Source organism: Anoplopoma fimbria, chromosome 15, assembly GCF_027596085.1.
Source record: "Anoplopoma fimbria isolate UVic2021 breed Golden Eagle Sablefish chromosome 15, Afim_UVic_2022, whole genome shotgun sequence".
Classification (NCBI taxonomy): domain Eukaryota; kingdom Metazoa; phylum Chordata; class Actinopteri; order Perciformes; family Anoplopomatidae; genus Anoplopoma; species Anoplopoma fimbria.
In genome coordinates, this window is record NC_072463.1 from 13,455,683 (window position 1) to 13,481,247 (window position 25,565).

Below are 25,565 nucleotides of genomic sequence, written 5' to 3' on the forward strand. Positions count from 1 at the left end.
GGTTCCTTAATTTGTGTTTGCAGTAAACCAATCTGGGAACATATTGAAAGATCAGACAAGCCTGATTTTAAGACTGAAGTTGACCCCTAGTTCTACTTCTGCTAGTACCACTTCTTTTTTGTGGCCTAATAAGGCAAAACAAAGTTGGTTAGTAGTTTATTTTCAAAAATGATCTTTACAAAAGCCAACAATAAAAATGATATTATTCAAATACCATAATCTTAGCAATAGTAAGTGAGGAGAAAGAGTTGCTATGGCTCATGTCCGCTCCTCCTCCTCCTGTGCCCGTTGGGTCCCGTTGGGTCTGTTGTAAGCCTGCAAATTTCCCCGCTGCGGGACTAATAAAGGATTATCTTATTTTATCTAATCCACTTTAAAGGTTCTACATCGAATTCATCTCTCCCCATTTAAAGTTCTACCCGAAGTAGATGACAAATGCGACCGCTGTGCACAATCAAAGCTCAGCAAATGTTCTGGTCATGCCCTAAATTGAAACGTTTCTGGTCCTCCTTTCATGAAATTACTTCTGAAGTCATTGGGGTCGGAGGTCCAACCTGGTGTAGCTATTTTTGGAGTTTACCCAGTTAGATGAACACTCCACATTGAGGCGGCTTGGTATTATTGCTTTTGCTTCTGTTCCCCATCACAGAAGGATATTACCTCTTTGGAAGTCCCCTGCACCCCCTTCATCATCTTTCCTTATGGAGGACATGATTTTTTCCCCCACTTCCTTAAACTGGAAAAATAATCTAAAATTTGCCAGTTGCGGATGAGCCCAGAAATCTTATTCTACCTTACAGCCCCTCTCATCTTATTATGACCAACTACCAGTGCTTCTCTATGATTAAGACCGCTTGCATTATTTATGTTCCAATTTTTTATGTTGTTTTATGTTCCAATCAATTTTTCCAACTGCTAAAATGAAAAATGTGACTTGTGCAAACAGAATTGACTATTAACTTAATTTGTAAATGGCGCTTTGTACTGTCCCCGAGGATCGGATTTATGAGATGACTGAATGCATTGTGTTTTGAGTATTTTAACTTAGGTTCTCCAACATATTTTATTTCTAATCATTATTATTATTTTTTTAATAATGGTTATTAGGTTTCTGTACACTTAACGTTCCTTCCAATAAAATATTAGAGAGAAAAAAAAGCCAACAGTACCAACAACGAATATTAGTGCTTATTCAACCATCATCAGAGACTAAACTGCTGGGATTCATTTGAAAATGGCCGACAGGAGAATGACTCATTTACTCACATTTCAGGGTTTCTCCAGCATAGGGGATGTGAAGTTTGAAGCGATCACAGCAGGGACCAGGGGTCAGAGATGTACAGCTGAAAATGGGAGTTATTGGAAACAACAAAAGACATAATAAATAAATTGGCCTGAGAACAGTGAGCATCAGAAAGGTTTATGATTCATTTAAAAGCACAATGTATTAATGACTTTGATGCTGCAAACTTAAAATCGTGGGACAAACCACACCACCTTCTATTAATGTCAAACCCTTTTCTACACATGTGACAGTTTTAAAACTCAAGCTGCCTGAAATGTCAGCTGGCTTTCATGCCCCTCCTCTAATGCAGCGTTCACTTTATACGAGAATAACTTGGAGCTACGCGATGGCAAAATGTATCGACCTAAACTTTTTAATAAGTTCAACTTTCTCAAATCAATTTCACGACTGACATTTTAAAAGGATTTAGGTTAAAGCCCATTTATTTTCTATCACTCAACCTGCATGTAACTTGTGGGGGGTTACATTAGTGTGATTTTATTGTTTGAAATCATGAAAAAATGAAGGTGTACTGCTGAGCCCTTTTTTTTTTTTTTTTTTAAATGTGTGTAATGTCAGGAAATCTGAGGTATCCAGTTCTGGTCAAAAAATAATAATTGTATTTATCTTTTAATTTGTATTTATGTCACTAATGTTTATTTAAATTATTTAGTTTTTCTTTTAACCTTTTTGGTTTGGCAGTTGATGAGGGTTGGGTGGGAGGGGGCAGGGGGAAAAATACAAAAATATGGAGGGACAATCATTGTTATATTTGAATGTTTTTGTACACCTAACGTTCCTTCCAATGACATATTATTGAAAAGAACAAACAATAACAACTCATAAAATCTGAGGAATCCAGTCATGTAGAAAAGAAAAAAAAATCAATGGCCATTAAAGCCAACATGTGGGTACTTTTTAAAATTAAAAAAAACTGTCCACCTTTAGCACCAAGAAGTTGTTGTGGTGTCTAGTTTCCTTGCAAAAAAATGATATCAATGACTAGTTTGTGGTCAATAACAACTGCCACTGTTAAAACCAAATTTGATCACCTTTAGTTTTGAAAGGCAAATCCTATATGGGATTACAAAACCCAAATGATGAAGGTCAACACAACAGCCACTACAGGAAGGGACCGTAGCAAAGCATATTGAACCAGCATCCTGTATGTGTGACTGGTCACACATACAGGATGCTGGTTCAATAAAAAAAAAGGATCTGTGATGTTGTTGTTAAAAATTTCTGGTTCATTAATAAAAAAAAGAAAAAAGGGAAAGGTACAAGACTGTGAAAAACAAAAATCACATAAAAGCTCAAGGAGCATTTTGGTACAATGATTAAACTGCTGAAGGTGTTTTTTGGAGCAAAGGAGGAACGATTAAAAGTCAGCGCTCAGCTTCAATCTGCTGTTTTTAAATTCACAAACCAAGCCGGAGATCTAGGCGTAGTCATGGAATCAGACCTGATTCTAAACAGCCACATTGGGACGATTACAAACTCAGCCTTTCATCACCTTAAGAATATATCAGGAGTGAAGGATTTATGTCTCAGCATGATCGGGCAAAACTTGTCTCGACCACTGTAACTGTGTCTTTACAGGTGTCCCTTTAAAAACCATTAGACAGTTACAGCTGATACAGAATGCTGCTCCTCGAGTCCTCACTAAGACCAAGGAAGAGGATCACATCTCTCCAGTTCTGACGTCTTTACACTGGCTTCCTGTTTGTCAAAGATTCGATTTCAAAAAACTACTGTTGGTTTTCAAGCACTGAATGGTTTACGGCCAAAATCTATTTGTAATATGATGTCACAGACCTCTCAGGTCATCTGGGACAGGTGTGCTCTCTGTCACTAGAGTCGTAACTTAACATGCAGAAGCAACGTTCAGTTTTTATGCGCAAACTTATGGAACAAACTCCCAGAAAAGTGCAGGTCCACTCCAACTCTCCCTTCGTTTAAGTCAAGGCTGAAGACATTTCTGTTTGCCGCTGACTTCATTCAAGCATTTCTTACACTGCACTGTAACTATTATTTGTGTATTTCATACCCAACTTATTATATTTTACCTAGTTATTGTGTTCTTTTCCCTTGGGATTTTTAATGACTGTTTTTAATTGTATTAATTGCCTCTCGCTGAAATGTGAACTGCAATCCCAGAGTTTATAAAATGAAGCTGCCTTGACTACTAGAAGGCCAGCAGTGTGCTGGGGTGTCCACTGGATACGGTGGAAGTAGTGGGAGACAGGAGGATGATGGCCAAGCTGTCATCCCTGATGAACAACACCTCCCACCCCATGCAGGACACCCTGGCAGCTCTGTGCAGCTCCTTCACCACCGGCTGCTTCACCCCCGGTGTGTGAAGGAGAGATACCGCAGGTCCTTCCTTCCTGCTGCTGTCAGGTTGCACAACCAACTCTGCTCCCAGTAGACCACACGACACCAAAAACCTGTGCAATACAAATACTCTGTGCAATACAATAGTTATAATAGTTTCTGTCTGTACATACAGTACCAGTCAAAAGTTTGGACACGCCTTCTCATTCAACTACTTTGAAGAATCTGAAATATAAAACATATTCTGGTTTGTTGAGCATTTGTTTGTTTACCACATAATTCCATATGTGTTCCTTCATAGTTTGGATGTCTTCAGTATTAATCTACAATGTAGAAAAAAAAATATATATATATAAAGAAAAACCATTGAATGAGAAGGTGTGTCCAAACTTTTGACTGGTACTGTATATATATCAGTTACTGTGGATTCTTTACAATTTTCTTTTTTTGCTCATTTGCTTATTTATAATACTTATTTTTGATCTTGTTTTTTTTACTATGTCTCTTGTTTGCACTATCCTCTCTGCTGCTGTAATCCTGTAAATGTCCCCGCTGCGGGACTAATAAAATCTTATTTATATATTTTATCTCCAATCAGAGGGTCGGTGGTTCGATACCCGGCTTCGGCAGTCGATGTGTCCTTGGGCAAGACACTTAACCCCAAGTTGCTCCTGAAGGCTTGCCATCGGTGTGGACTGGATGTGAATGTTAGTTAGAGTCTGATGGTGGCACCTTGCATGGTAGCCTGTCATCAGTGTGTGAATGGGTGAATGATATGTAATATATACTACTGATTGTAAGTCGCTTTGGATAAAATGACTGTAATGTAATGTAATGATAATAATGCCTCCCATGATTCCTTCAATGAGCCCAGTGTTCTGAACATCTGGGCGTCCTGAGTTTGTTACTACATCCATGAGAACCAATGCTCACACCACTGCTGTGTTCGTGTCACGTGTTGTACCCTCCTGCTCCTCACCCAGTCTTGAGGTCTGTGACACGCAGACAGCTGGTGGAGTCCAGTCCCACGCGGCCGTTCCGCACAACACCGGACAGCAGGGGCCGCAGCTCGGGGGCGATCCTCTGCAGGGCGACCTCAGGGGCCACGCTGTTCATGGTGTCCAGGGTGGAGGAGCCTGTGGGGGGGATACAGGGACACGTCAATCACACGAGCGAGAGACCACGTGACGGCCCCACACGTGGGACGGGACCACGCGTAAAGATCTGTCACACCAGGTGTTTCTAGTGTAATCACCGTGAGCCCGCTACAGTTAGCCACTGTTAGCTTACCACAGCATAGAGCGCAGAAATGCCACAATTTGAGCAACTAGCTTAGTGAAAAAAAGCATCTATTTATTACTGTCCATGTAGACACAACGTGCAGTGTGAAGTACAGTACCCGGACGAGCTGGAGAGCCGACAGTTTAAGCTTTAAGTCCACTGTTTACTTCATGCTCCCAGCATTTCCGGGTCCATGTTGTTTGGGTCCTTCCTGATCGCCCCCCGCACACATAGCCGTCCGTGCTGATGCCTGTAGACACGGTGACGGGTTTCACTCGCTAAGCCACATTTCCCCCCTCTATGAAGAACTCATGAATCGTATTTCCTTTGATGTAATCATAAATAAAGAATTATAAGCAACAATAAATGCGTATGAATTTATTTAGTGACATAAATGGATCTGGCATCAGCTGTAAGGTCAGGCAGCTGTCGGTTGATGCACTTTGCCCGGCGCTGGTCTGGTTGTAACTCTGCAGGAACACATAGGAATGCAAGGTACTTACTGTTGTTATTATTATGTATTAACAGTGTGTCTAAATGCATATGATTTGACTTTAGTGTCCGTATTATGATGGTCCTTTTGACGATCACTATTCCAATCATACTACACATTTGAACTCCACTTTATCAGTAGTTAGACTATGAGCAGTGCATCTTACAGGTCAATACATCAACAATGCAACACAACCTTTCACACTATGTATTTTTATTCATAATGCTTCAGTAATCACCAATTTAATACATAAGTTGCCTACATATAGGAGGGAGTATTGTAGTACTGTAACTACTTGAATATGTGTATGCTTATATACGTATACAGTACCAGTCAAAAGTTTGGACACACCTTCTCATTCAATGGTTTTTCTTTATTTTTATTTTTTTCTACACTGTAGATTAATATTGAAGACATCCAAACTATGAAGGAACACATATGGAATTATGTGGTAAACAAACAAATGCTCAACAAACCAGAATATGTTTTATATTTTAGATTCTTCAAAGTAGTTGAATGAGAAGGTGTGTCCAAACTTTTGACTGGTACTGTATATAAATATATATATAAATATATATAAATATATATACTCATATATGAGTAAAAGTTCACATATGTAAACCCTAATGCATGGCTGTTTCCCTTAAAGCCTGTGTTTCTAGTGTAATATTTTCCTACCTTGTATTTACACAGAAGGGTAAATTGATTAAACAAAAATAAATCACTTAGAATTGTATGTGTATGACTACCGGAATCCTGCAAAAAGAGAAAATATAGGCCCAACTATATTATTGACATGAGGGGTGGGTGGCTGTTTGGCCTTTGGCAAAAAAACCACAAAATAACAGACTGAGATTCATTCAAAGTGTCATGTGAAATGACACCATGAATGTGTTTGTCTTGTACGAATGGAACAAATCGTACCTTGAAAAAATCTAAACGTGAGATGAGTACAAAGGCATAGAATTATATCAATGCGGGAAGCAAGACCAGTGGTGTTTCCACAGGAGGGCTATGGGGCTGATTCACAACTGGGAATTTCCGCCATCATTGTGGTGATTCAGAATAAGTAAGAATACATGTAGATGATGAAGTATCCATTGGGAACAGCAACTGTAAAATATGTAATGCTGGTAATGATCCAGCCATTACCGGTGTACAGTAATTTATTCATTGACCCCAGGGGTCATCTTACTGGTTTAATGTTCTGCGACAGTTGTCTTTCAAGTGTTCTGAAATGGTTAGGAGAATTCGACACTGTGAATAAAAGAGCCTTTGCAAACTAAATGTTTGTGTGTGTTTGGTGGAATGGGAGTATAAGGAGTATTTCTGTGATTATAGCCCTTATCTAAACTCCTACTCTCGTTTTTATAAACATAAATAGTCATATCATTGTAATAACAATCATTATACAGCCTAACCAGACATAGGCAAAATGTGTAATCTTTCATGTTTTTTTTTTTGTTTTGTTTTTTAAATGGCTCCAACAACATTTTTCTTGGGGATTTTGCTTATGGCTCCGTCTAAATAGTTTAATCCACTGTGTGCAACTTTAATTAGCATTCAGACTTAATTGTTTTAAACACATGACTGTGGCCTTTTGAGAGCACGCTTTGTTAATTCCCTAAAAAAAGTGAAGGTCAACTCTTTAATCATCTCTTAAATCATACATTCGTATTCATTTAGATCTGTGTCGACAAACACACATTCAGGTTGGTCTGCTTAATGTGAATCCGCCTCAAATTCAACAAGAGAGGGAGAATTTAAAGAGGGCCCCGTGCTGATTTCAAGTGGTTGGACAATGCCGATCCCATAATATTCTCCTGCAGTGGAGACGCAGAGGGTTTTCTGGGCGAGCTTTTCATGCCTGCCGAGGGAAGACAATATGCTGCGAGATGTGGGAAGAGAGAATTGAGCCATCCTGCAGCCAGCGGCCAGGCTTTCCAAGTCCTCCACTGCTTCGGCAGAGATTTGAGGAGATTAACACGCTAGCATTAGCTGCGATACAAGCCGAGGATTGAATTAATTATAGACTTTTGCTGGGCCGTGGTGCATTCACGTGGCGTACCACCACCACCTCCACCCCCAATAAGATTGGAACCTGTCCAACTCAGACAGAGATGAATGCTCTATTTTTACCTTCTTCCTTGTTTCAGTCAAGCTCATGCTAATGTGGGAGATAAATTATATCAAGTGATTGTTTGTTTGAAGGCTGTTGGGAAAACTAGTTTACATATGTTGCCTGATATGCCCCCGAGGAGCCCCAGTATGCTTTAGATTTTGTCCTTGTTTATGAATAGGTTTTACTGTTAAAAAAAACAAAAACTGGACGGTGGTTGAGAAATTCAAGAATCCCCCAAATTGTCAACACATAATTTAAAAGAATATTTTTTTAAGATATTTCATGTCAAGAAATGAGTGTTGCTGCTGTAGAAATAACACAGATGATTTTTTCAAACAGATCATGACCGAAGAGGCTTTTGATGTGATGGTGGTTGGCTCCTGTATGACTGACTTGGTGAGGTGAGTAACTTATGTTGTAACTTTTGTCCGCTAACACACCAGTAGGTGGTGAAAAAAGTTGTGTCGGTATTCAAATTACTGTAAATCAACCCTATGTTTCATGAGAAGGCCGGGGTTTAGATTCTTTAGCTAAATCCGGGTCCAGGAAACTCCTCTGCTTCCTCAGGTGGGCCCAACAGGAAGCAGGGCATTGGGCAAATGTTCATGATCATATGAGGACATGTATTTAAAAAAATGGCTCTAACCTTTTGGTCAGGACCCAGGTGGCTTTGTTTAATACATAGCTAGGGTTTCAACATTGATTTTTTGATATGTTTTTGAAAATGTATTAGTTCCAAATATTGAAAAACAAGCCTAATCATCTGCTTATACATCTTAAAAGGTTAAAGACATATATTTTATAGCATTGGGACTAGTATTCCAAAAATAATAGGGCTTTCCATCTGAATTTAAACCCAGTGGTTCCCACCCTGGTGTTCAGGACCCCCCAAGACGTCCAAAGAGAGATCTAAAGAGCCACAAGATTTTGTTTGTTGGTTTTACACGCAATTATATTTACTTCTTTTGACTGTCTGACTCTAGTTGATGTTTTTTTGTGTAATACTGGACACTTTCACCTCTCCGAGCCACTAAAAACACTACAAATGAAACAGTCCAAGCGTGAAAACTAGCTCTTAAATTAGACTAAATCACTAATCATGTCCACACAAAGACCATAATCTGTGATGAGATGTCACACAACTAAGCATTGCTTATTTTTTAAAGAGTCTTAACAAGCACATTTCCACATGCCGAAGAGGTGTGCCTGTAGCTGTGGTAAGAGCGATACTCTGCAAATCATTTTTGGTTACAAATTAAAAACCAAAGAGCTAAAGTGTAGCGTTAGCTGCAATAATTAGCAAGCCCAGCTAACTAGCGTGCTACTGTGTACTGCAATACAAATGCAAGTGCATATTTTTTTATTCATACGAGTCAGCAGGCGACAAGAAAAAGTCAGCCGGAGACAAGTGATATCAGCCAATCTATGACCCTAATGTTAGTTTATGAGCTAACTAGCTACAGCTGAGAAAATCTGCCAGCGACAGTCTTCGTTTTAAAGACGGCAAAATTTACGCAATAATCCAAAATCCAACGGTAAAAATGAGGAAACCAGTGCGATGCTAACTTCCAGGTTGGCCTACAACTATAAGTCATCTCTGTGTCATTTTTATGTCTCGCTATAGAACACGACAGGCATAGCAACAATAACCAAGGGGGTGTAGCTTAGTAAACTGTCAATTGTCTATTTTAAACATGTTTCCCTTTGTTACTGTTATTTTACACAATTTTCCTTCAGGCGTTTTATTTTTAAATGCAAAGCTTGTGGAAAATATGGCATAAGGGCTGAAGGGTATTTTCCATTATGACTTTAAATTGACTGCACAGTCCTGTCTATACAGGAATAGAGGAAGTGGTCTAAACTTAGATATTGCCACTGGCTGCCTTTTCAAAACTTGTCCTTAACACCCAAAATGTTGAACATCCCTTGTCTAAAAGTGTGTGTGGTCCTACAGCTCTTAGGCCATTATGAAAAAATTGTGAGCAGACTTCTGGTTAAATATGGAGGCATCTGTCCATCTTTCTGCAAATATCTCCTGCTAGAAGAATAGATCCACTGTTCCAGCAGGTCATTATTACTGTAGAAAACATGAAAATCATTGATTACATCATTGTATGTGTGACCATCCCATGACCAATCTGACTCCGGAGTCAAAGCCTCAAAGTGTGCGGACTATCTGGTATACCTGCTGCTTACGAAAGTGTCAGCATTGCATCACCATCCTACGTGGTGAGATTTGTTGAGCCAAGTAGGATCCTTTCCCACAAGTCATTAGTCATCAGCTGCAGCACAATGGGTTAGTTGAAATACAGTTTGTCATCATCATTTACCATAACCTTTGTGAGGAATGACACAATCTCGATAGATGCGTTAAGCAAATACGGTGCAATGACACGTCTTCACACAATATTTGCTGACGGGAGAAAAAAAAGTTGTCACATCTTCGTTGTCACTCACTAGTTCCAACTTATCAAAAACATATGCCTTCTCCTACTGTTTTTTGGTTGTTGTGGTGGGGGGGGAGTATTTATTTTGTTGCTCATTAGAAATTCAACCAGCGACATTCTGCTTTGAAGGGCAGGCGTTGCCAATTAAGACCCTAATGAGCTAACGGGAAATGGCCTGTTTTTGGAGAGCGTGTGTGTGTGTGTGTGTGCGTGTGTTTGTGTGTGTATGTGTGTGTGTGTGTGTGTGTGTGTGTGTGTGTGTGTGGGGTTGTGGCTTTTTTGGATGGGGGTCAGAATGCGGATAGGGGAGGGTAGTTGCAATACTTCCGCAGCCCTTCAAAGTGACATGCATGGCTTTGAAGTTAGAAATCCAGTTGTCTTGAACAGCCAGTGTTTGGGCGGCAGCACAATTGGCTGGCAGACAGCGGAGGCACTCAAACACAGAAAACACACATCTCACACTCTCGTCTCTCTCTTCCGCTTCCGTCTCGCCCCACACAAACACACGAGTGTAAAATCAGACCCGATGGCTTTTTTGCGATAAATGTATTAGTCAGGCTGTAGAGCATACTATGCTGCTTTTTTTTGGATGGCAGTAAAAAAGTTGTGTCGGAGGTCTACTTACTGTCTGCAGTGCACAAAGAGGAGGAGCAGCGGAGCTTCTCAGGCTTTAACCAATTGTCAAAGCCATACAGTGCCCCCTGCTGCCTCAGTTTCACTCAGTGGAGACACTTATCACCTGCTCAGTGAAGTTTCTCAGCAGAGCCATGATGTACCACAGGATCGTTTCTACCAAAGCACAGTAAACGCACCTTTATCTAATGTTTTGGTCAGACTGAATCACAAACCTGGACTCACAGATGTGGGCCCCACATGTAGGTGGGGTTAGTTAACGACTAGTTGATCAATTGGTCCATTGATAGAAAATGAATCGGCAACAATTTTGATAATCAACAAATTTTAATGCAAAAATGGATTGCTTACAGCTTCTTCCAGTTTTTCTCCCCCAACCCTGGGCATTTTCAACTCGGGATGTGCTGTAAGATGGTGTTTTCTCATCAAGTTTACAAAAACCTATTTATAAAGTATTCACTTTTTCCAAATATTCTGGATAGTTCTGCAAGTACTGCAAGGAGGATTTCTCTATACCATAAGCCGTGTCAGAGATCTGTGTGCCAACCTTTTCCTGTAAGCTGGGAAAGTTTCCATGAGTGCCGACCAATTGAGACACGGAACAGGTTGACAAGTGGCTTGTTATACCCATTGATATAGGATATATCAATGGGTATAACAAGGGGGGATATATGGGGGGATATATTCTGCCCGCCGAGTGAATAATAGAAACAACGCATGTCTCCTAACAAACGGTCGGACCAGGCAAAAATAAATGCCCACGTCGTGCTCCAACCCAGCGCCTCTTGTTAGAAAAGCAGCTTACTGTGACCATGTAAGGTATGCTGTCTTTGCTCGACCCGTTCTTTGTTAAGGCTTCACCTTGTCTTGATTCGCTTCGAGCCTCAGTCGAAGAGAGCTTCACGGACGAGGGAAATTGATGCATATAGTTTTGAAAAAGCTTCCTGCCTGAGCCACAACCTGAGCAGATTAAAATGGCTTCTGTGTTCAAAACGACCATATAGTACCCATGCTTAACATTCAGTCATTATATGAAAGAAGCTCTAGCTCACTCTGTGTATCTTATTTTGTAAGTTCACTTCAGAGGGTGTTTGTTTGCTGGAAAGACGAACTCTAGCTCAAACTTTGTGAGAAACAGCACTTACATTTTTTGTTTTTGTCCACTTCCCCCATGTTGCTCGCCAAAAGCTAAGGAATGACTCTCATAGAGACGGAGGAGAGGGAAATGAGAGCCGGCCGCAGAGCAAACACTTCACGTCATCGAAACACCTGCTTCGCTGCCTTTTGGGTTCCATGGGAGAAAACTCACCGAGGTTGCACTTTAGCACATAACTGCCCTGTTTGTTTGGTGCACTCACCACAGACAACAATAGCCGAGTGTCTCTCCGGGCATGAGGAGGAGTGGGTGGGTTTATTTAAGAATTTGGAATCTGTTTATTTTACAGTAATCTGTCCTTAGGTGGCTGTCGGCCAAATGTTATGTTAATATGTATTTTTTTACGTAAGGTTCACAATTGTGTGACTATCTCAATAAATGTCATAAACATTTAAATGTAGAGATCAATTATGGCGCATAACAAATCAGTACCTGGGCACTGAAAACTGATTAGTGACCTGTGTATGACGGACACAGACAAACTCTAATGTCTATAACTCATTAAAACAAGCTTATGATGCATTATTATCTGCCTATAGCACTGTATAATTAAAGTTAGAAGCAATAATAAATACAAATGATGCTTAGAATAATAAATAATGCTTCATAACAATAATCATAACACTTTATAAAGTATTTTACAAAGTCAACAATGTCATACCATAATACTTCATAATAGCTGGTCACTGCAATGATCATTCTGTATTATAATTCCCATAGTTGCAATGCATCATATTAATTTTGTATAATACATTATAATATTTTTACAATTCATTATGATGTGATTATAAGTTATTGTTTGATTGAAGTAAAGTACAAATTTAACATTTTGTATGTTGCATAAATGTTGTACTATTTTATATATTTTCACTTTACTTAGTAGTAAACAGTGAACGCTTAGAGTAACTTATTATCACATTCTAATGCAATATAGCAGTGATAAGAATGCATTTAATAAAATAATTATAATTATAAATATATGAATTATAATGTATTACAACTATGGAAATTATAATACACTATGATGCTTGCAAAAAAGAAATGTCTGTGAGTGGCCAGCAGTTATAAAGTAGCTCAGTCCACAGGTTACTAAATCTGTTAATCAGCACCTCCCTAAACATGGTTTCTCTCTTTATTCTGCCTGAAAACGTAGGTGTGTATAGATGCCATGTTGTGGTTTTATGGGTGGTTATTAGTCGGACTACTTCTTGTCCAGTCCTCCTGGAGTTTTGATTGAGCAAACAAGATATAATGTATTAGTCAGTGAGCTTTCAAGGCACTAATAGTTGTATTTTATTGCTTTTGGACAGGCTAGCTGTTTTCCAATCTTTATGCTAAGCTAAGCTAAGCTAGCTGGCTACTGGCGGCAGTTATATTTACCATACAGATATAACAGTGGTATCAAACTCTTTTTTCGTGGGACGGGACACCAATGACTGGCGGCTAGTCTTAGATGTTTTATGTAGAATGTATTCATTTTGTTATATCTTTTTGTTTTACAGACGCGTATCGTCATCTACCTACATATTACGCATTGTAGTTTTTTGTGATTTTTGTTTGTGTTTGTTCACCTGTTACCACCTATGTCCTATCACCTTACAATGTTGGCAGCCAGTGGCAAAGGAACTTTAACCATTGTAAAAGAGTTTCCCCCAACAAAACATAGCCTCTTTATATTTAAATAAATGTGTAGATTGGAAAAAAGTATTGACAAGCACAGAGTACCCTATCCCTACCTCTTCTACATATTCAAGTAGATTTAGTAAGTGTGTGTGTGTGTGTGTGTGTGTGTGTGTGTGTGTGTGTGTGTGTGTGTCTGTGTGAAGGAGGTGTGTGCCCATGTCTATTTACATGTGTCCGACCTTTGTTCCATTTGCTTCTCACCACATTTCAGTCTCGCTGACCCCACATCCTGTTGTAGCCTTGGGCATTTTAGTGTTTTCACACGCCGGTGCAAAAACAGCAGCATTTATAGCAACCTCCAGTGTTTGCCGCCAGCGTTTCAGTTACTGGAAATCCTGGGATTGAGTGGGCTTACTGTAATAGCACACCTGCCACAAACACACACACTTACACACACACACACACACACACACACACACACACACACACACACACACACACACACACACACACACACACACACACGTGAAAAAAAAAGAGCAACAACAGGGTGAAAAACAAGTTTATGACAACATTTTGCCATCCGCAAACCCATGCAGCACTGGCCCCGGGCCAGACCACAGCATCCTGACGTACAGTATGAAGCCGTCTGTTGTCTCTCACCCATGTTACTCACCGCCCACTCTGGCTCCGTAATTGGAGGAATCGGGGGAAACAGGCAGCTTCTCCTGAGGGCACCCACCTGTGGCGTATCAACCTTGAGGGGAAAGGGGCGGGACTTTAACCCAACCCTGATGAGTCAGACATTAGTGGTGCGGCCAGTGTCAAGTTGAGACATCTTTGGGTTTTGGCTGCTTGCATCATTTGCAAATCTGGAGATACTTGGTCAAATCTGACTGAATGTCTAGTGTAGGTAGAATATCTTTTTGGAGTGATGAGGCAATTGCAAACTCTATGTTCAGTCTTGGAGGGGGAGGGAAGGCCTATGCTTCATTCAATTCCAGCAATGATTGCATTTTGTGACCTTCACAAGAGCAAAATAAATAATCCTCAGCAGACTCCACCGAAACATCTTGCTTGTGTGTTTTGTTGCACATTTTCCAGTGTTAAATGCTTAACCAGAAAATGGTTTGGCTCTGAAGAGTTATTTTCACATTTGACATCTCCCTTTACTCTTCGGTTTCCAGCTTAACAAAAAAAACACTCCCACTGGTAAATAAAACACTTGTCAAAGTTTGATTGAGCATTTTCAAACTTTTATCTGCAGACCAAAGAGACTGTGGAAGAAAAAATGAAATGAAATAAAAATTCCAAGCAAAGTATTTCTTTGGAGAGCACTTTAAAAGTTGTTTTAAATGTATTTATTGTGCCTGTTTTATTTTTTCCCCTCAGCCAGGCACCAAGGCTACCAAAAGCCGGGGAAACCATCCATGGTCACAAGTTCTTCATTGGCTTCGGAGGGAAAGGGGCCAACCAGTGCATACAGGCGGCAAGACTGGGGGCCAAAACCGCCATGGTCTGCAAGGTAAGGCACTGGATCCAGGTTGGCAGTTGCTATGCGGAAGAGTCTGTGTTAGTCTGTGTTGGTTGGGATCCGAGCATTATTGTAAGCATTTCAGTTAAAAAAGCAGTACTTTTGCTTGCCCAACCTTCGGCACACCTACGTCTTACTCAGTAAAAATAATTGTCAAACAGCAACCACAGTCCACCGACTAGTTAACAACTCCCAAAAACCTTATGGCTTCGTTCACACTTCAGTCATTTCATCACATCAACTCTTCATGCCTCATTTTCTCTTGATCAATACTATACTGCATGCATACGCCCACCCACGCTTGCGCGCCTTCAAACAAGCCTATTCCCATACCATACAACCCTGAGTCTCCAATCAGTAGGCTCAGCGTGGCCTTTCAACCTAAGCGCTAAAGCACCGAAGCCCCACCTCTGTCAGAACAAAGAGGCCCGATCGATAACAACCCAGTGCGGGAGGAGCTCTCCGGGCATGGGGAGAACCCAAAAATAGACACCCGGGCTTGTCAAAAAACATCCGAGACGGAAGGCCACTCTTCAAAGAGAACGGGGCCAAGCAGCCAATACCAGCCCAACCCATTATCACAGGCAGCTAGAAGTGCCCGCGTTTTGGCACGTTTTTTGGAGAGCGTGGGTTCGAAGTAGACGCCTCGGGGCAAGGTGGGGACCCCTTCCACAACCCAAAGTAGCTACAGATGTGGACATCCCTATGCGGATCAGGGGAAGAGGGGAAGGAGGGAAAGAAAACGAAAGCGAGGTGGGCATGAAGAGGCGTGAAGGCGGGGTTATCGTGTCTTCAAGGCTTGGCGCAGCTGGTCGTGTGTGTTTGCGCGTGTGTGCGTTTGTTGACTTTGTGTGTTGGTTTTTGCACATTTTCGGCGGCGGCACCATGCCAGTATGCTGGCAGGGCACACGAAGATCCAACCCAACTGAGATTTGACTATACCACTTTTCAAAAAGTTGCCGCTAACCAAGTCTGACCCCGCTTGACACTCTCTTTGTTGTAATCGTTTTGCCTTCAATCTTTTCTAGGTTGGTAAAGACTTCTTTGGAGACAATTACATTCAGAATTTCAAAGACAATGGCGTACACACAGGTACAGTTGTTGTTTTTTGGTTGCCATTTCCATGTAGCACGATAAAAAGTTCACATACAGAGAAATGATTTTTTTTGGGTCTATATTTTGTCAGTTCTTTTAGTTACTCGGGGCTCAAGGCTGGAAAGTTTCTCTATTGTTATGGCCAATGGCGAAACATGGATTTGTTATAAGAATAAAGTCTGTTTTCCAAAAGTTGTGCAAATCAGACTCAAAACTGCAGCCTGTCCATTCATAGCCGAGATACCATGACATGAGCCAAATGCACGACAAGCAATGAGTAGCAGTTAGTTATTGTGGTGACATTTTGTTTTCCAGAGGTGTTTTCGATGAACGACACATAACAGATGCTTTCGTCTTCTCCCTCCATCTCAGGCTTTGTAGACCAGACCTCTGAGGCAGCCACAGGAGCTGCCTCCATCGTTGTCAATGATGCAGGTAATTGCTTCTGCCGCGAGCCATGCTCGGATCCTAAAAGCTCTTCTGAGTTGTAGAAATAGCCATCATACATGCGCAAACAAGGTCGCATGTGTGATAGCAGCACACTCTTTTCTCACTACTTCACTGACACATGTACGCCCATGCGTACCACCATTGACTCACCACTGTTCAAGTGACTATAATCACCGGATACTCACACACAAACACACACAACCCCAAATAAAGTGCCAAACCACGCTGAGTATCCACAGGTTCCAATGTGCAACATCCCAGGCTTTCCACGTTGGAGAGCAATTTCTGATGTGTAGGAAAAACAGTCAGGTGACGTAAAACACCCACGACGTGTGGACCTAGATCCCTTTTTTCCACCATTTAACATCTTCACACGTCATTAAGCAGTGCAAGTGTTTGAATTCAGTGTTTTGAAAGAGGACTGAGTTCTAACTGAAAGTGGTTAATTGAGAAATAGCAATGAAGAAATAATCAGCCATAAAAGCATGTGCACATGCCACTTTGCATTTGAGTGAAAAGGTCAGTTACTTAAAACGTGTTTAGCTATTTCTTTATGTGACATAAGAAAAGCCCAAGAAGAAAACCAAACCAATGCAAAACAGATCATTAGGGTTTATGTGTTTAAAGGGGTTTATTTTATTTTGTACATATTGAGTATATGCTTAGTTTGGCATGACAATTTTGATGGGAGCTTGACTTTTGACGTCCTGTTTGACACTGTGGGCAGGCGAGAATGCCATCGTGATCGTAGCTGGAGCCAACATGCTGCTGGGCTGCGAGGAGCTGCGGGGAGCTCTTCCGGCCATCAGTCGGGCAAAAGTTCTGGTGTGCCAGCTGGAGATCAGCCCGCAGACGTCCCTGCAGGCGCTACGCATAGCTCAGGAGAACAAAGGTCAGTGAGTGTCGGCGCACTGTATGCCATGGTGAGGTGTCCGATTTTGAGAAAGATTGGTTGCATTTGCATCTCATTAACTATGTTTGTTTTTAACCAACTGTGGTGATACACCAACCAAAGTCTTTCTGTTGAATCACTCACCCCATGTTGGTGGGATAGTGACAAAAAGGTTTTCGAGAGATGTGTATTATATTTGTTACAAAGGATTCTGTTAGCGACGGAGGAAGAAAATGCGTCCAAAATAAGTGTCAAAGGTCCATTGTAACTTCTCTAACCACTTCCTTATTTTTAATCCACTTAATCCGGCCATCTGTATGCTTAGTATATCCCAAACATTTATATAATATGCCAAAATATGACTATAGACAAAATACTTCCCTCTTAATCCTCGGGCACTCCGCCGATGTGTCAAGCTTACTCATCGTCTAGCTTGCACATTCCATTCCATTCCAACATAATAGCCTCACTTTGTCCGTTCTGACTGGTAGCTGATGGTGGTAAATGTCAGATGCACAGAACATTTTCAAAACTGTTCAATCACAGAATTTGTGATGTGTTGAGCTGAAAATTTAACAGCATCGCACCTCACCAAGAGACATGCTGCTACTTCCTGCTTGTGGATCCCTTTCATATCCTTCTCCGTCAGTGCGCTTCAACCGAAGGGCTCACTGGATTGTTGAACGCGTTCTCGACCGTTCATAATCGGGGGTTTCTTTCTGAAACCGAGAAATAGTGTACAACCAAGCAGCAGAGCATGTTTGCAGTAGAGGACCAGAAGATCCGTCTAAATCAGTCATGGGACTTTTCTGTTTGCATGCCACATTTACATTTTCCCTCAGAGAGAGGCCTCCCACTGACTCATATCACTTTACCAAGCAAAGGGTGAGTTTATTGGATCCTTGTTTTCTCACATTCTACATCAAACCACCACGTCTGCACACGCATAACTAAAAGTTAACAGGATACAAGGCCTGTTTTAGACCACCACCCTCCCTAGGCCCTTTCCTCCCGCCACCTTTTTGGTGATAACCAGGTTACTGAGCTCGTCATCTCCAGCAGCATCCTATTATTAGCGGGCGTCCGCGTCATTCGAGACGTCTGGGGAGCCTCTCGCCCCTTGTCATCGGGGCCTGTCGCCTGGTAATCGCTCGCCGCAGGCTGCCAGAACTGAAAGAGTCGCAGCCATAACCGTGTTGCAGATGGGACGCCCAGATGGCCACGCCGAGCCCCCACCCCCCCTTCCCTCCGTCACCGCGCCTTGGGATCAGGCTCTGCATGTGGCACCAGGAGAGAGAGAGAGGCAAGGCGGGCAAAGACGCCTTGAGAAGAGATGCCACCTCGACGCTGCTGCACCAGAGCATTGCGTAAATGGAGACCTCGGGAGAAAACTGGGTGTTAATGGGTTTGGCGGCGGCGATATAATTTTAATGGTGCGGGGGTGAAGCGTCGCTCGAATTACGCAAATGTCACCATCGAGCCACACGCTCCATAGATGCCAGCTCTCAGAAACACCTCACAAGGAGTTTATTCTCCCTGCAAGTAATTATTTGAGAGAAAAACATATGTATATACGGTATTTATTGGCATCTACTTATTAATATTGAGGAGTTAATGCAATTAAATTAATACTAATAACTGAGGAAATGGTAGGAGTTGTGTAGTTCCACTCTTTGTTTCTTCTTCCGCCTTCAACCCGTCTTCCTCCCCCTCTTCCTTGTCTGAGCAAGAAGCCGCTTTTATATTTCTCACCAGATGCAATTAGAGCCTCTTAAAGCCCTTTCACATACTCACTGATGACTCATTTATTTTGTGTGTTGATGTGTGTGTGTGTGTGTGTGTGTGTGTGTGTGTGTGTGTGTGTGTGTGTGTGTGTGTGTGTGTGTGTGTGTGTGTGTGTGCGCGTTTGTGCAAGCATGCAACTGTGTGCGCCCTTGTTTTCCATCCACCTTTCCTCGTAAATCCACCACAGGAAACAAAACTGCAGTAATTCTGTACTTTCTGAACAGTTCTGGCTGCTTCTTCCAGCACATGCATGACCAGACTTTGAACTTCTGTGCACAAAGAAAAACCCAGAGTCATGACACACACACATGCACACACATTCTACTGCCAGACGTGACTCAGTGTGCGCACATCCCAGTATTACCACATCTGTCCCAGCAGCTGTGAAGTGAGTGTGTGTGTGTGTGTGTGTGTGTGTGTGTGTGTGTGTGTGTGTGTGTGTGTGTGTGTGTGTGTGTGTGTGTGTGTGTGTGTGTGTGTGTGTGTGGTTTCACTAACACCTGGAGAGCAAAAAAAACAAAGCAACTTGATCACGACACACCGGTTACGGTGACGTCCACAGTAGCAGCTCCTTTGCTTTGGATAGGCTGATTCCTTCATGCATCAGTGTATGAGGGATCTCACATAAGCTGCTCTGGCGTGCATATTGATAGGCCTCCGTCCTCGGCAGTCTTATTGTTTGCATACTTAATGAGCGTCAGGGCCTATGAATTTGACATCAGCCAGGATCACGCCACAGATGAGGGAGCAGGTAGTGGAACACGAGCTCTGTGCTTCCTACCGGTTCTGTCCAGGGCTACAAATATTAACATGATCGCTGAGGATAGTCAGAGTAAAGAATGAGTAAGCCTTTCAGATGATTCAGGGATACTTTATTTATCCTGTTTACACAGTGTACAGCGTGTGCTTAGGGCTTCACTAACAGAACAATCGGCGTCTGTTAATGCCACCGAAGTACTTCACACATGTTGTGAAAGTTTTCCCAATTAACAGCACAAATCAGGCTTACATATAGTCGGCACGTCACATCGTCGTGCTCACGTTGCATCATGTTTGGATATGTAAGCGAGGTGAGGAACGTTGGAGAAATGTGACTAGGGAACTGAGGGGAAAACTGTTGATTCCCCTCCTGATGGAAGAGAGGGAGTGAGTTGTAAGATGAGGGAGGGATATTTGTTAACATGTAAATAAACAGGCTTATCGAGGTGCATTCATCGAGATTCAAGGTTGTTGATTTGTCAGGATGCAGTCCAGTTGTGCAAAAACAGAACAAAATGGTTGTAGAAAATGTTGAAACTAGTCCCCCATCAAACACACTTTTTCTAAAAACTACAGCGCCTAGCTGTTCAAGGAAATATCCGAGCACTTCAAAAAAAATGTTTGAAGGTTGAGTATATCGGTCCTAATTGGTAGATTGAGCTGGCGAGTTCACAAAAGGGATGTGTGCTTTTGGAGCCGGTTTAAACTTGAGAAACCTCGGAACTCTCAAAACACCTGCAGAGGGTGAAATGCACCCATCCTCCCATCAAATGCAATCCATTCTTTGGGAATATTCCCCCTCGATTGCCATGGAACTGTGAATATCCTTCCTCAGGAGGAAGCAACGATACGGACTAACGTTTCGTTTTTGTGTTTTCATGGGAGAGGAGACGAGGAACAGATACAAAGGGCCGCAAACAGGCGAGGGGAGCAGCAAGAGCTCCCTCCTTTTATGCAAAAAATGGAGGTGTCACATTTCAGAGATCTCGCACTTGTCTTGGAAACCAAAGTGATGGAAACTGAGGTGCAATTCGGTCGACAGAGAGAGAGATAGAGGAGAGAAGAAAAAGAAGAAGAAGAAGCAGAAGAAGAAGAAGAGGAATAGGAATCAGGAAGAACCTAGCATCACTTTATTTTGACACGGTCTTGGCTCATGTAGGGTACACATACAGTACATATATATGTGTGTGTGTGTGTTTTTGTGTGTGTGTGTTTGTGAAAAAGAGAGAGAGAGACGTTATATCCACTTTTACTAGCGAGCACCCCATCATCCACCTCAAAGCGCCAGGTGGCCAAAGCCCTGCACAAACCCACGCAGCTGCTCTCTCATGTGCCCACGCAAACACACACACAGCAACTAGGCACACACTTTTGCACAACAGACTTTGATGTCACCAACACTGAACATATATTTCCCACACACACACACACACACACACACACACACACACACACACACACACACACACACACACACACACACACACACACACACACACACACACACACACACACACTTGCATGAGGCTTTATTTTGTACACAGAGATATGAGAATTAATCGCTTCGTCAAGCTGGGCTTATCCTCACACATACACAGAAATCATGGTATTAGGTGCATTAATGCTCTCTGCTCATGAATATGCATGAGACAGTGATGCGCAACATGTAGGAAGGATTACTCCTGACAAGCACTCTTTTGCTCTCTCTCACTCTCGCCCTCTCTGGCACGCCTCAGCGCACGGAGAAAGGGTCACAACTCAGCTCACCCACACACGGACGCACACATATGTATTGGGTTATGTGCCTCATATTGACACACGCCGTCCCATAACTGCAGGATGTAAGGCTGTTTCCACCATTTTCTTTACCGGTCCTCTTTTCCAGGGAATGCTAATTTAATCGCTTAAAAGGTGTCCTTTTATAGAAGCTCATCCACTTGAGCTTTGCCTGCGAGAGCAATTCCCAGTGGTAGCCTGCTAGCCTTTGTTCACATTGAAAGTTTAATTAAGGTAATGTCAGCCCTTGACAGTGAAGCTTAGCAAATGGAAACGAAACATCAGACAATTATAAATATGTGTCACCGAGGGACATTGCCACAATTGTATCCCTTTAAATGCGAGCTGGCAACTGTAACTAAGAACAATTGTATTTTTTAAATGCTTGTTATAAATCGCACGTCGTCCTGAGCGACCTGTACATTATAATGTTTTGCATTATCAGTCAATAGAATAAATTGCTTCTCGTTTTCTTGTTGCAGTGAAGACAATATTCAACCCAGCACCGGCCATTGCAGACATGGATGAGGATTTCTACAGAGCCTCTGATGTGTTTTGCTGTAATGAGTCTGAGGTGACGAATCACACACACACACACACACACACACACACACACACACACACACACACACACACACACACAGAAATACACACATACACAGCTTACAGTATTTATCACAGCAGCATTTATGCTTCCTCACACAGTAACTCTTCGTTCTCACACTTGTATACACTCACAACAATAACAAGGTAGCAAACAGGAAACTGAAACCACTCCTACACAGCAAAATGATGGGTACTGAATTAACCAGTGTTCTGTTCTTGCAGTTTACGGTAATATATGTGGTAGATTTACCAACATAATTCGTACGGTTCTTGATTTCACATAAAGATAGACAAAAGCGGGCAGTGCAATTTTTGCAAGCAGCCGTTGGTGCTATCAGAAATTTAGCTAGCTGATTTAATCAGCTGTAGCTAGCTAGCCTAATGAAGCTAACATTAGCTCTATGAGTTACATGAAAATTACGAAATTATGACTTTTAATGTTGACCCATTTTTTTAAAACACATCTTTAAAAAAGGAGTCTTGAATAGACACTTGATAGCTACATACATTATATTTTGCTAATTTAGCTAACACTGAATGTCTCAGGCAGAAGTCTGCAGTCAGATTTTTGTAAAATTGTTGTGAAATTTTGGAAATGAAGGCTCTTAGGATGAGGACTATGTGTTTGGTAAACCCATTTAGAGTAATGTTTGCTGGAGTTACTAGAGCGTAAACGTTACCAAATTGATGAAAAGTAGGACAGAGCAGCTAATGTTAGCTTAACCTTTGATAGCATTCAGGAGCAGCTTACACAAACATGGCTTTTATGTAAACCTGTAACCCCACAAACTAATGTAGTTCTGTGCTCCATGGCCTTAGAAGTAAATCGTGGTTACTACTGTAGGTAGTTAGCTAGTTAGCCCGGCATGCTAACCTTTGCGGCCTAAATTAAGGGCGGTGAACACACCTTTTACTCCACTATTTACACTTCACGCTCCTCTTTTTGCTCAAAGGCTTGAAAAAAAGACAAAACCTTTATCTTATTGAATGGTCAACTTCATGTCATGATTGTTAAACTCAACACAAGCTGCTTTTGAATGTTTTCAACACTTGTTGAACAGTAACATTGGATGACTTGTCGTGCAGCCCTAAGTCGGGCAGCTTGAAATATTTCTTCTCATCTTCTCTGTGAAACAAAAAGATCAATACGCGTGAGCTGTTATGAGCGCCCACATATACACACACCTTTTCACAGAGATTCAACCCTGCCTCCTGGGTCATGACCCCTGCCAGCACATCAATAACCCCTCTGTAGCCCTGAGCCATACGTGTAAACCCTCTGGTATGACGAGGGAACCAAGCATCTCTCCACCTTTTTACAGTAAAAACTTGTGTGTCATGGCACCTCATGTCTCGACTGTCAGGTGATGACAGATGAGCGACGGGTAAGGAGGCAGGGTTAGATGGGAATTGTAGTAAAAAAACAACAAGGCAGATGTGCTCTTTGGCTGAGTCAGCCGCCCCCTCGGGGATAAAGTGGATGTGAGTTCGCCCGGGAGTTTGTATTTGATGTGGTGATGCAGGGCGGAGAGAAGCTGCAGCCAGGTGTGGAGAAATGAAAGGGAGAGTTGACAGTGTCAGGTCAAAGAGGTACACTCATGTTATGTTTGAGGCTCTATGCAGGGGTGGAAAGGGCACTAAAATATAACGCTCAGGGACCAGGTAATTCTGATTAGAACATGTATATATCTAAATATACAAAATTACTGTAATGACAGAACATTACTTCCACCCTTTGGTGATATGCCTACACCCACCATGTCAACAGATTTATACTGCATATGCTTTGTGCAGTATGTGAGTGAGATAAGCACGCACACACACACACACACACACACACACACACACACACACACACACACACACACTGACAGCGAGAGACATAACTCAACTTTCTCATATTCTTGTACACAGAGGGAGGTAGATTGATTCTCTTCCCTGGTGCGAAGCTGATGACTAACAAAACAGCTCTTTTTTTTTTTTTTTTTCTCTCTCTTGGCATCCGACAACACCAGGTCTGCGCTGCGGGCTCTACATACACTCTGCGGTTTATTTTTGAACTGTCCAAGGTCATTGTTCACTTTGACGGATCACAAAAGCAAAAGGGGGGAAGGTGGGAAGATCAGATCCTCAGAACCTCTACTCAACGCGAGTGTGAGCCGGGCTTTGACCCTCCCATGTGGGGGGGGTTATAGCTGGCACACCTTCTGTACAGGTGTTTGTGTGGTCTCACTGTACCATGCTCAAGCTGATAGGTTGGGGGGGTGGCTTTAGGATGACAAAGTGCAGGCACTCTTTGATCCTTAGCCCACATTCTACGCTGAAGTGCCTCATAGTGAGGGGAATTATCTTTGATGTCCACACCAGAGGACCTCACGTGCCGAAATGGATCCATGTCGCTATCATCCACGGATCTGAAAGGGATCTCACGCACCCTTTTTAATAGAATCATGATAGCAAGCATTAAGAAACAAGCTTGTATGTTTTCCATACTTCCATTATTTATAGAGCAGACCGATTTTAGACCTGTAGTTGCTGCAGTAAATTAAAGGGGAAGTCAACCCTTCAATGGATTTTATTTTTTTTGGTTCACGAGGAAGAGTAATCATATTACTTTTTACCCCTCATGTGGTTTTGTGATGAATTTTTTTTTTCTCTTTCACAAAATATTATGATTATTTAAATTTGATTTACAGTATATAATCTCTTTCTTATTTGTAAGTGTAATGTCTTTTTTTAATTTGTGCAATACAATGACAAATATTAATGCAGTAGACTTAACAGAGAACACAAGCAAGTAAACAAGAAAACACGAGCGTGCATTCAATGTCCATGCAAGTTTGCAATGATATGCATCAGAGATAATCCTGTATCATTTGTATTTGGGAAATGCAGGAAAATAACGGACAGTATCACCTCTTTAGATATGTAATTATTAGAGAAGGTAACTTAAATACTGAGAAATTGACAAAAGAGATCTGAAAAACCTAAGTATTACCATCTTAGAATTGCAAGCGTTAGAGACAAAGGTTCTTAAAACAATATAAATAGGTCTCACCTTTGAGACAGGAACCGGAGTGAGAGTACAAGGTTATGTATTTTTATTTTCTTATTTTGTTTGTATATTTTTGTTTTGGCACTACTTCTGTGTGGTTTTATGTCATTCATCTTTTGTCAGTAGTACGTTATTAATAATGTTATGTCATTGGGTTATTGGAAGGGTCTGGGGAAGTGAGGGGAGTTTGAACATTGTTTGTCCTTGTCATTTGTACTTATTAATGAAAACCCTTACAG

At 41.7% G+C, this 25,565-nt stretch overlaps 2 protein-coding genes across 4 annotated transcripts in view; one reads left to right on the forward strand and one right to left on the reverse strand.

The window, feature by feature from the left end:
• Nucleotides 1-11,804, reverse strand: part of babam2 (BRISC and BRCA1 A complex member 2) — a 93,569-nt gene extending 81,765 nt beyond the window's left edge. Inside the window, exons 1-3 of one of the 3 annotated variants that reach the window (XM_054613384.1) lie at nucleotides 11,741-11,804; nucleotides 4,599-4,755; nucleotides 1,267-1,343 (exon numbers count right to left, since the gene is read on the reverse strand). In XM_054613384.1, coding sequence (XP_054469359.1) covers nucleotides 1,267-1,343; nucleotides 4,599-4,755; nucleotides 11,741-11,768 — 262 coding nt within the window. In that variant the 5' untranslated portion in view covers nucleotides 11,769-11,804. The other 2 variants (XM_054613385.1, XM_054613386.1) reach the window with 2 other exon arrangements.
• Nucleotides 5,346-25,565, forward strand: part of rbks (ribokinase) — a 30,209-nt gene continuing 9,989 nt past the window's right edge. The window contains exons 1-7 of the mRNA XM_054613387.1: nucleotides 5,346-5,395; nucleotides 7,855-7,916; nucleotides 14,767-14,899; nucleotides 15,937-16,000; nucleotides 16,376-16,438; nucleotides 17,181-17,345; nucleotides 22,148-22,239. Of these exons, the coding sequence (XP_054469362.1) occupies nucleotides 7,858-7,916; nucleotides 14,767-14,899; nucleotides 15,937-16,000; nucleotides 16,376-16,438; nucleotides 17,181-17,345; nucleotides 22,148-22,239 (576 nt within the window). The 5' untranslated portion in view covers nucleotides 5,346-5,395; nucleotides 7,855-7,857. The remainder of the gene's footprint in view (nucleotides 5,396-7,854; nucleotides 7,917-14,766; nucleotides 14,900-15,936; nucleotides 16,001-16,375; nucleotides 16,439-17,180; nucleotides 17,346-22,147; nucleotides 22,240-25,565) is intronic.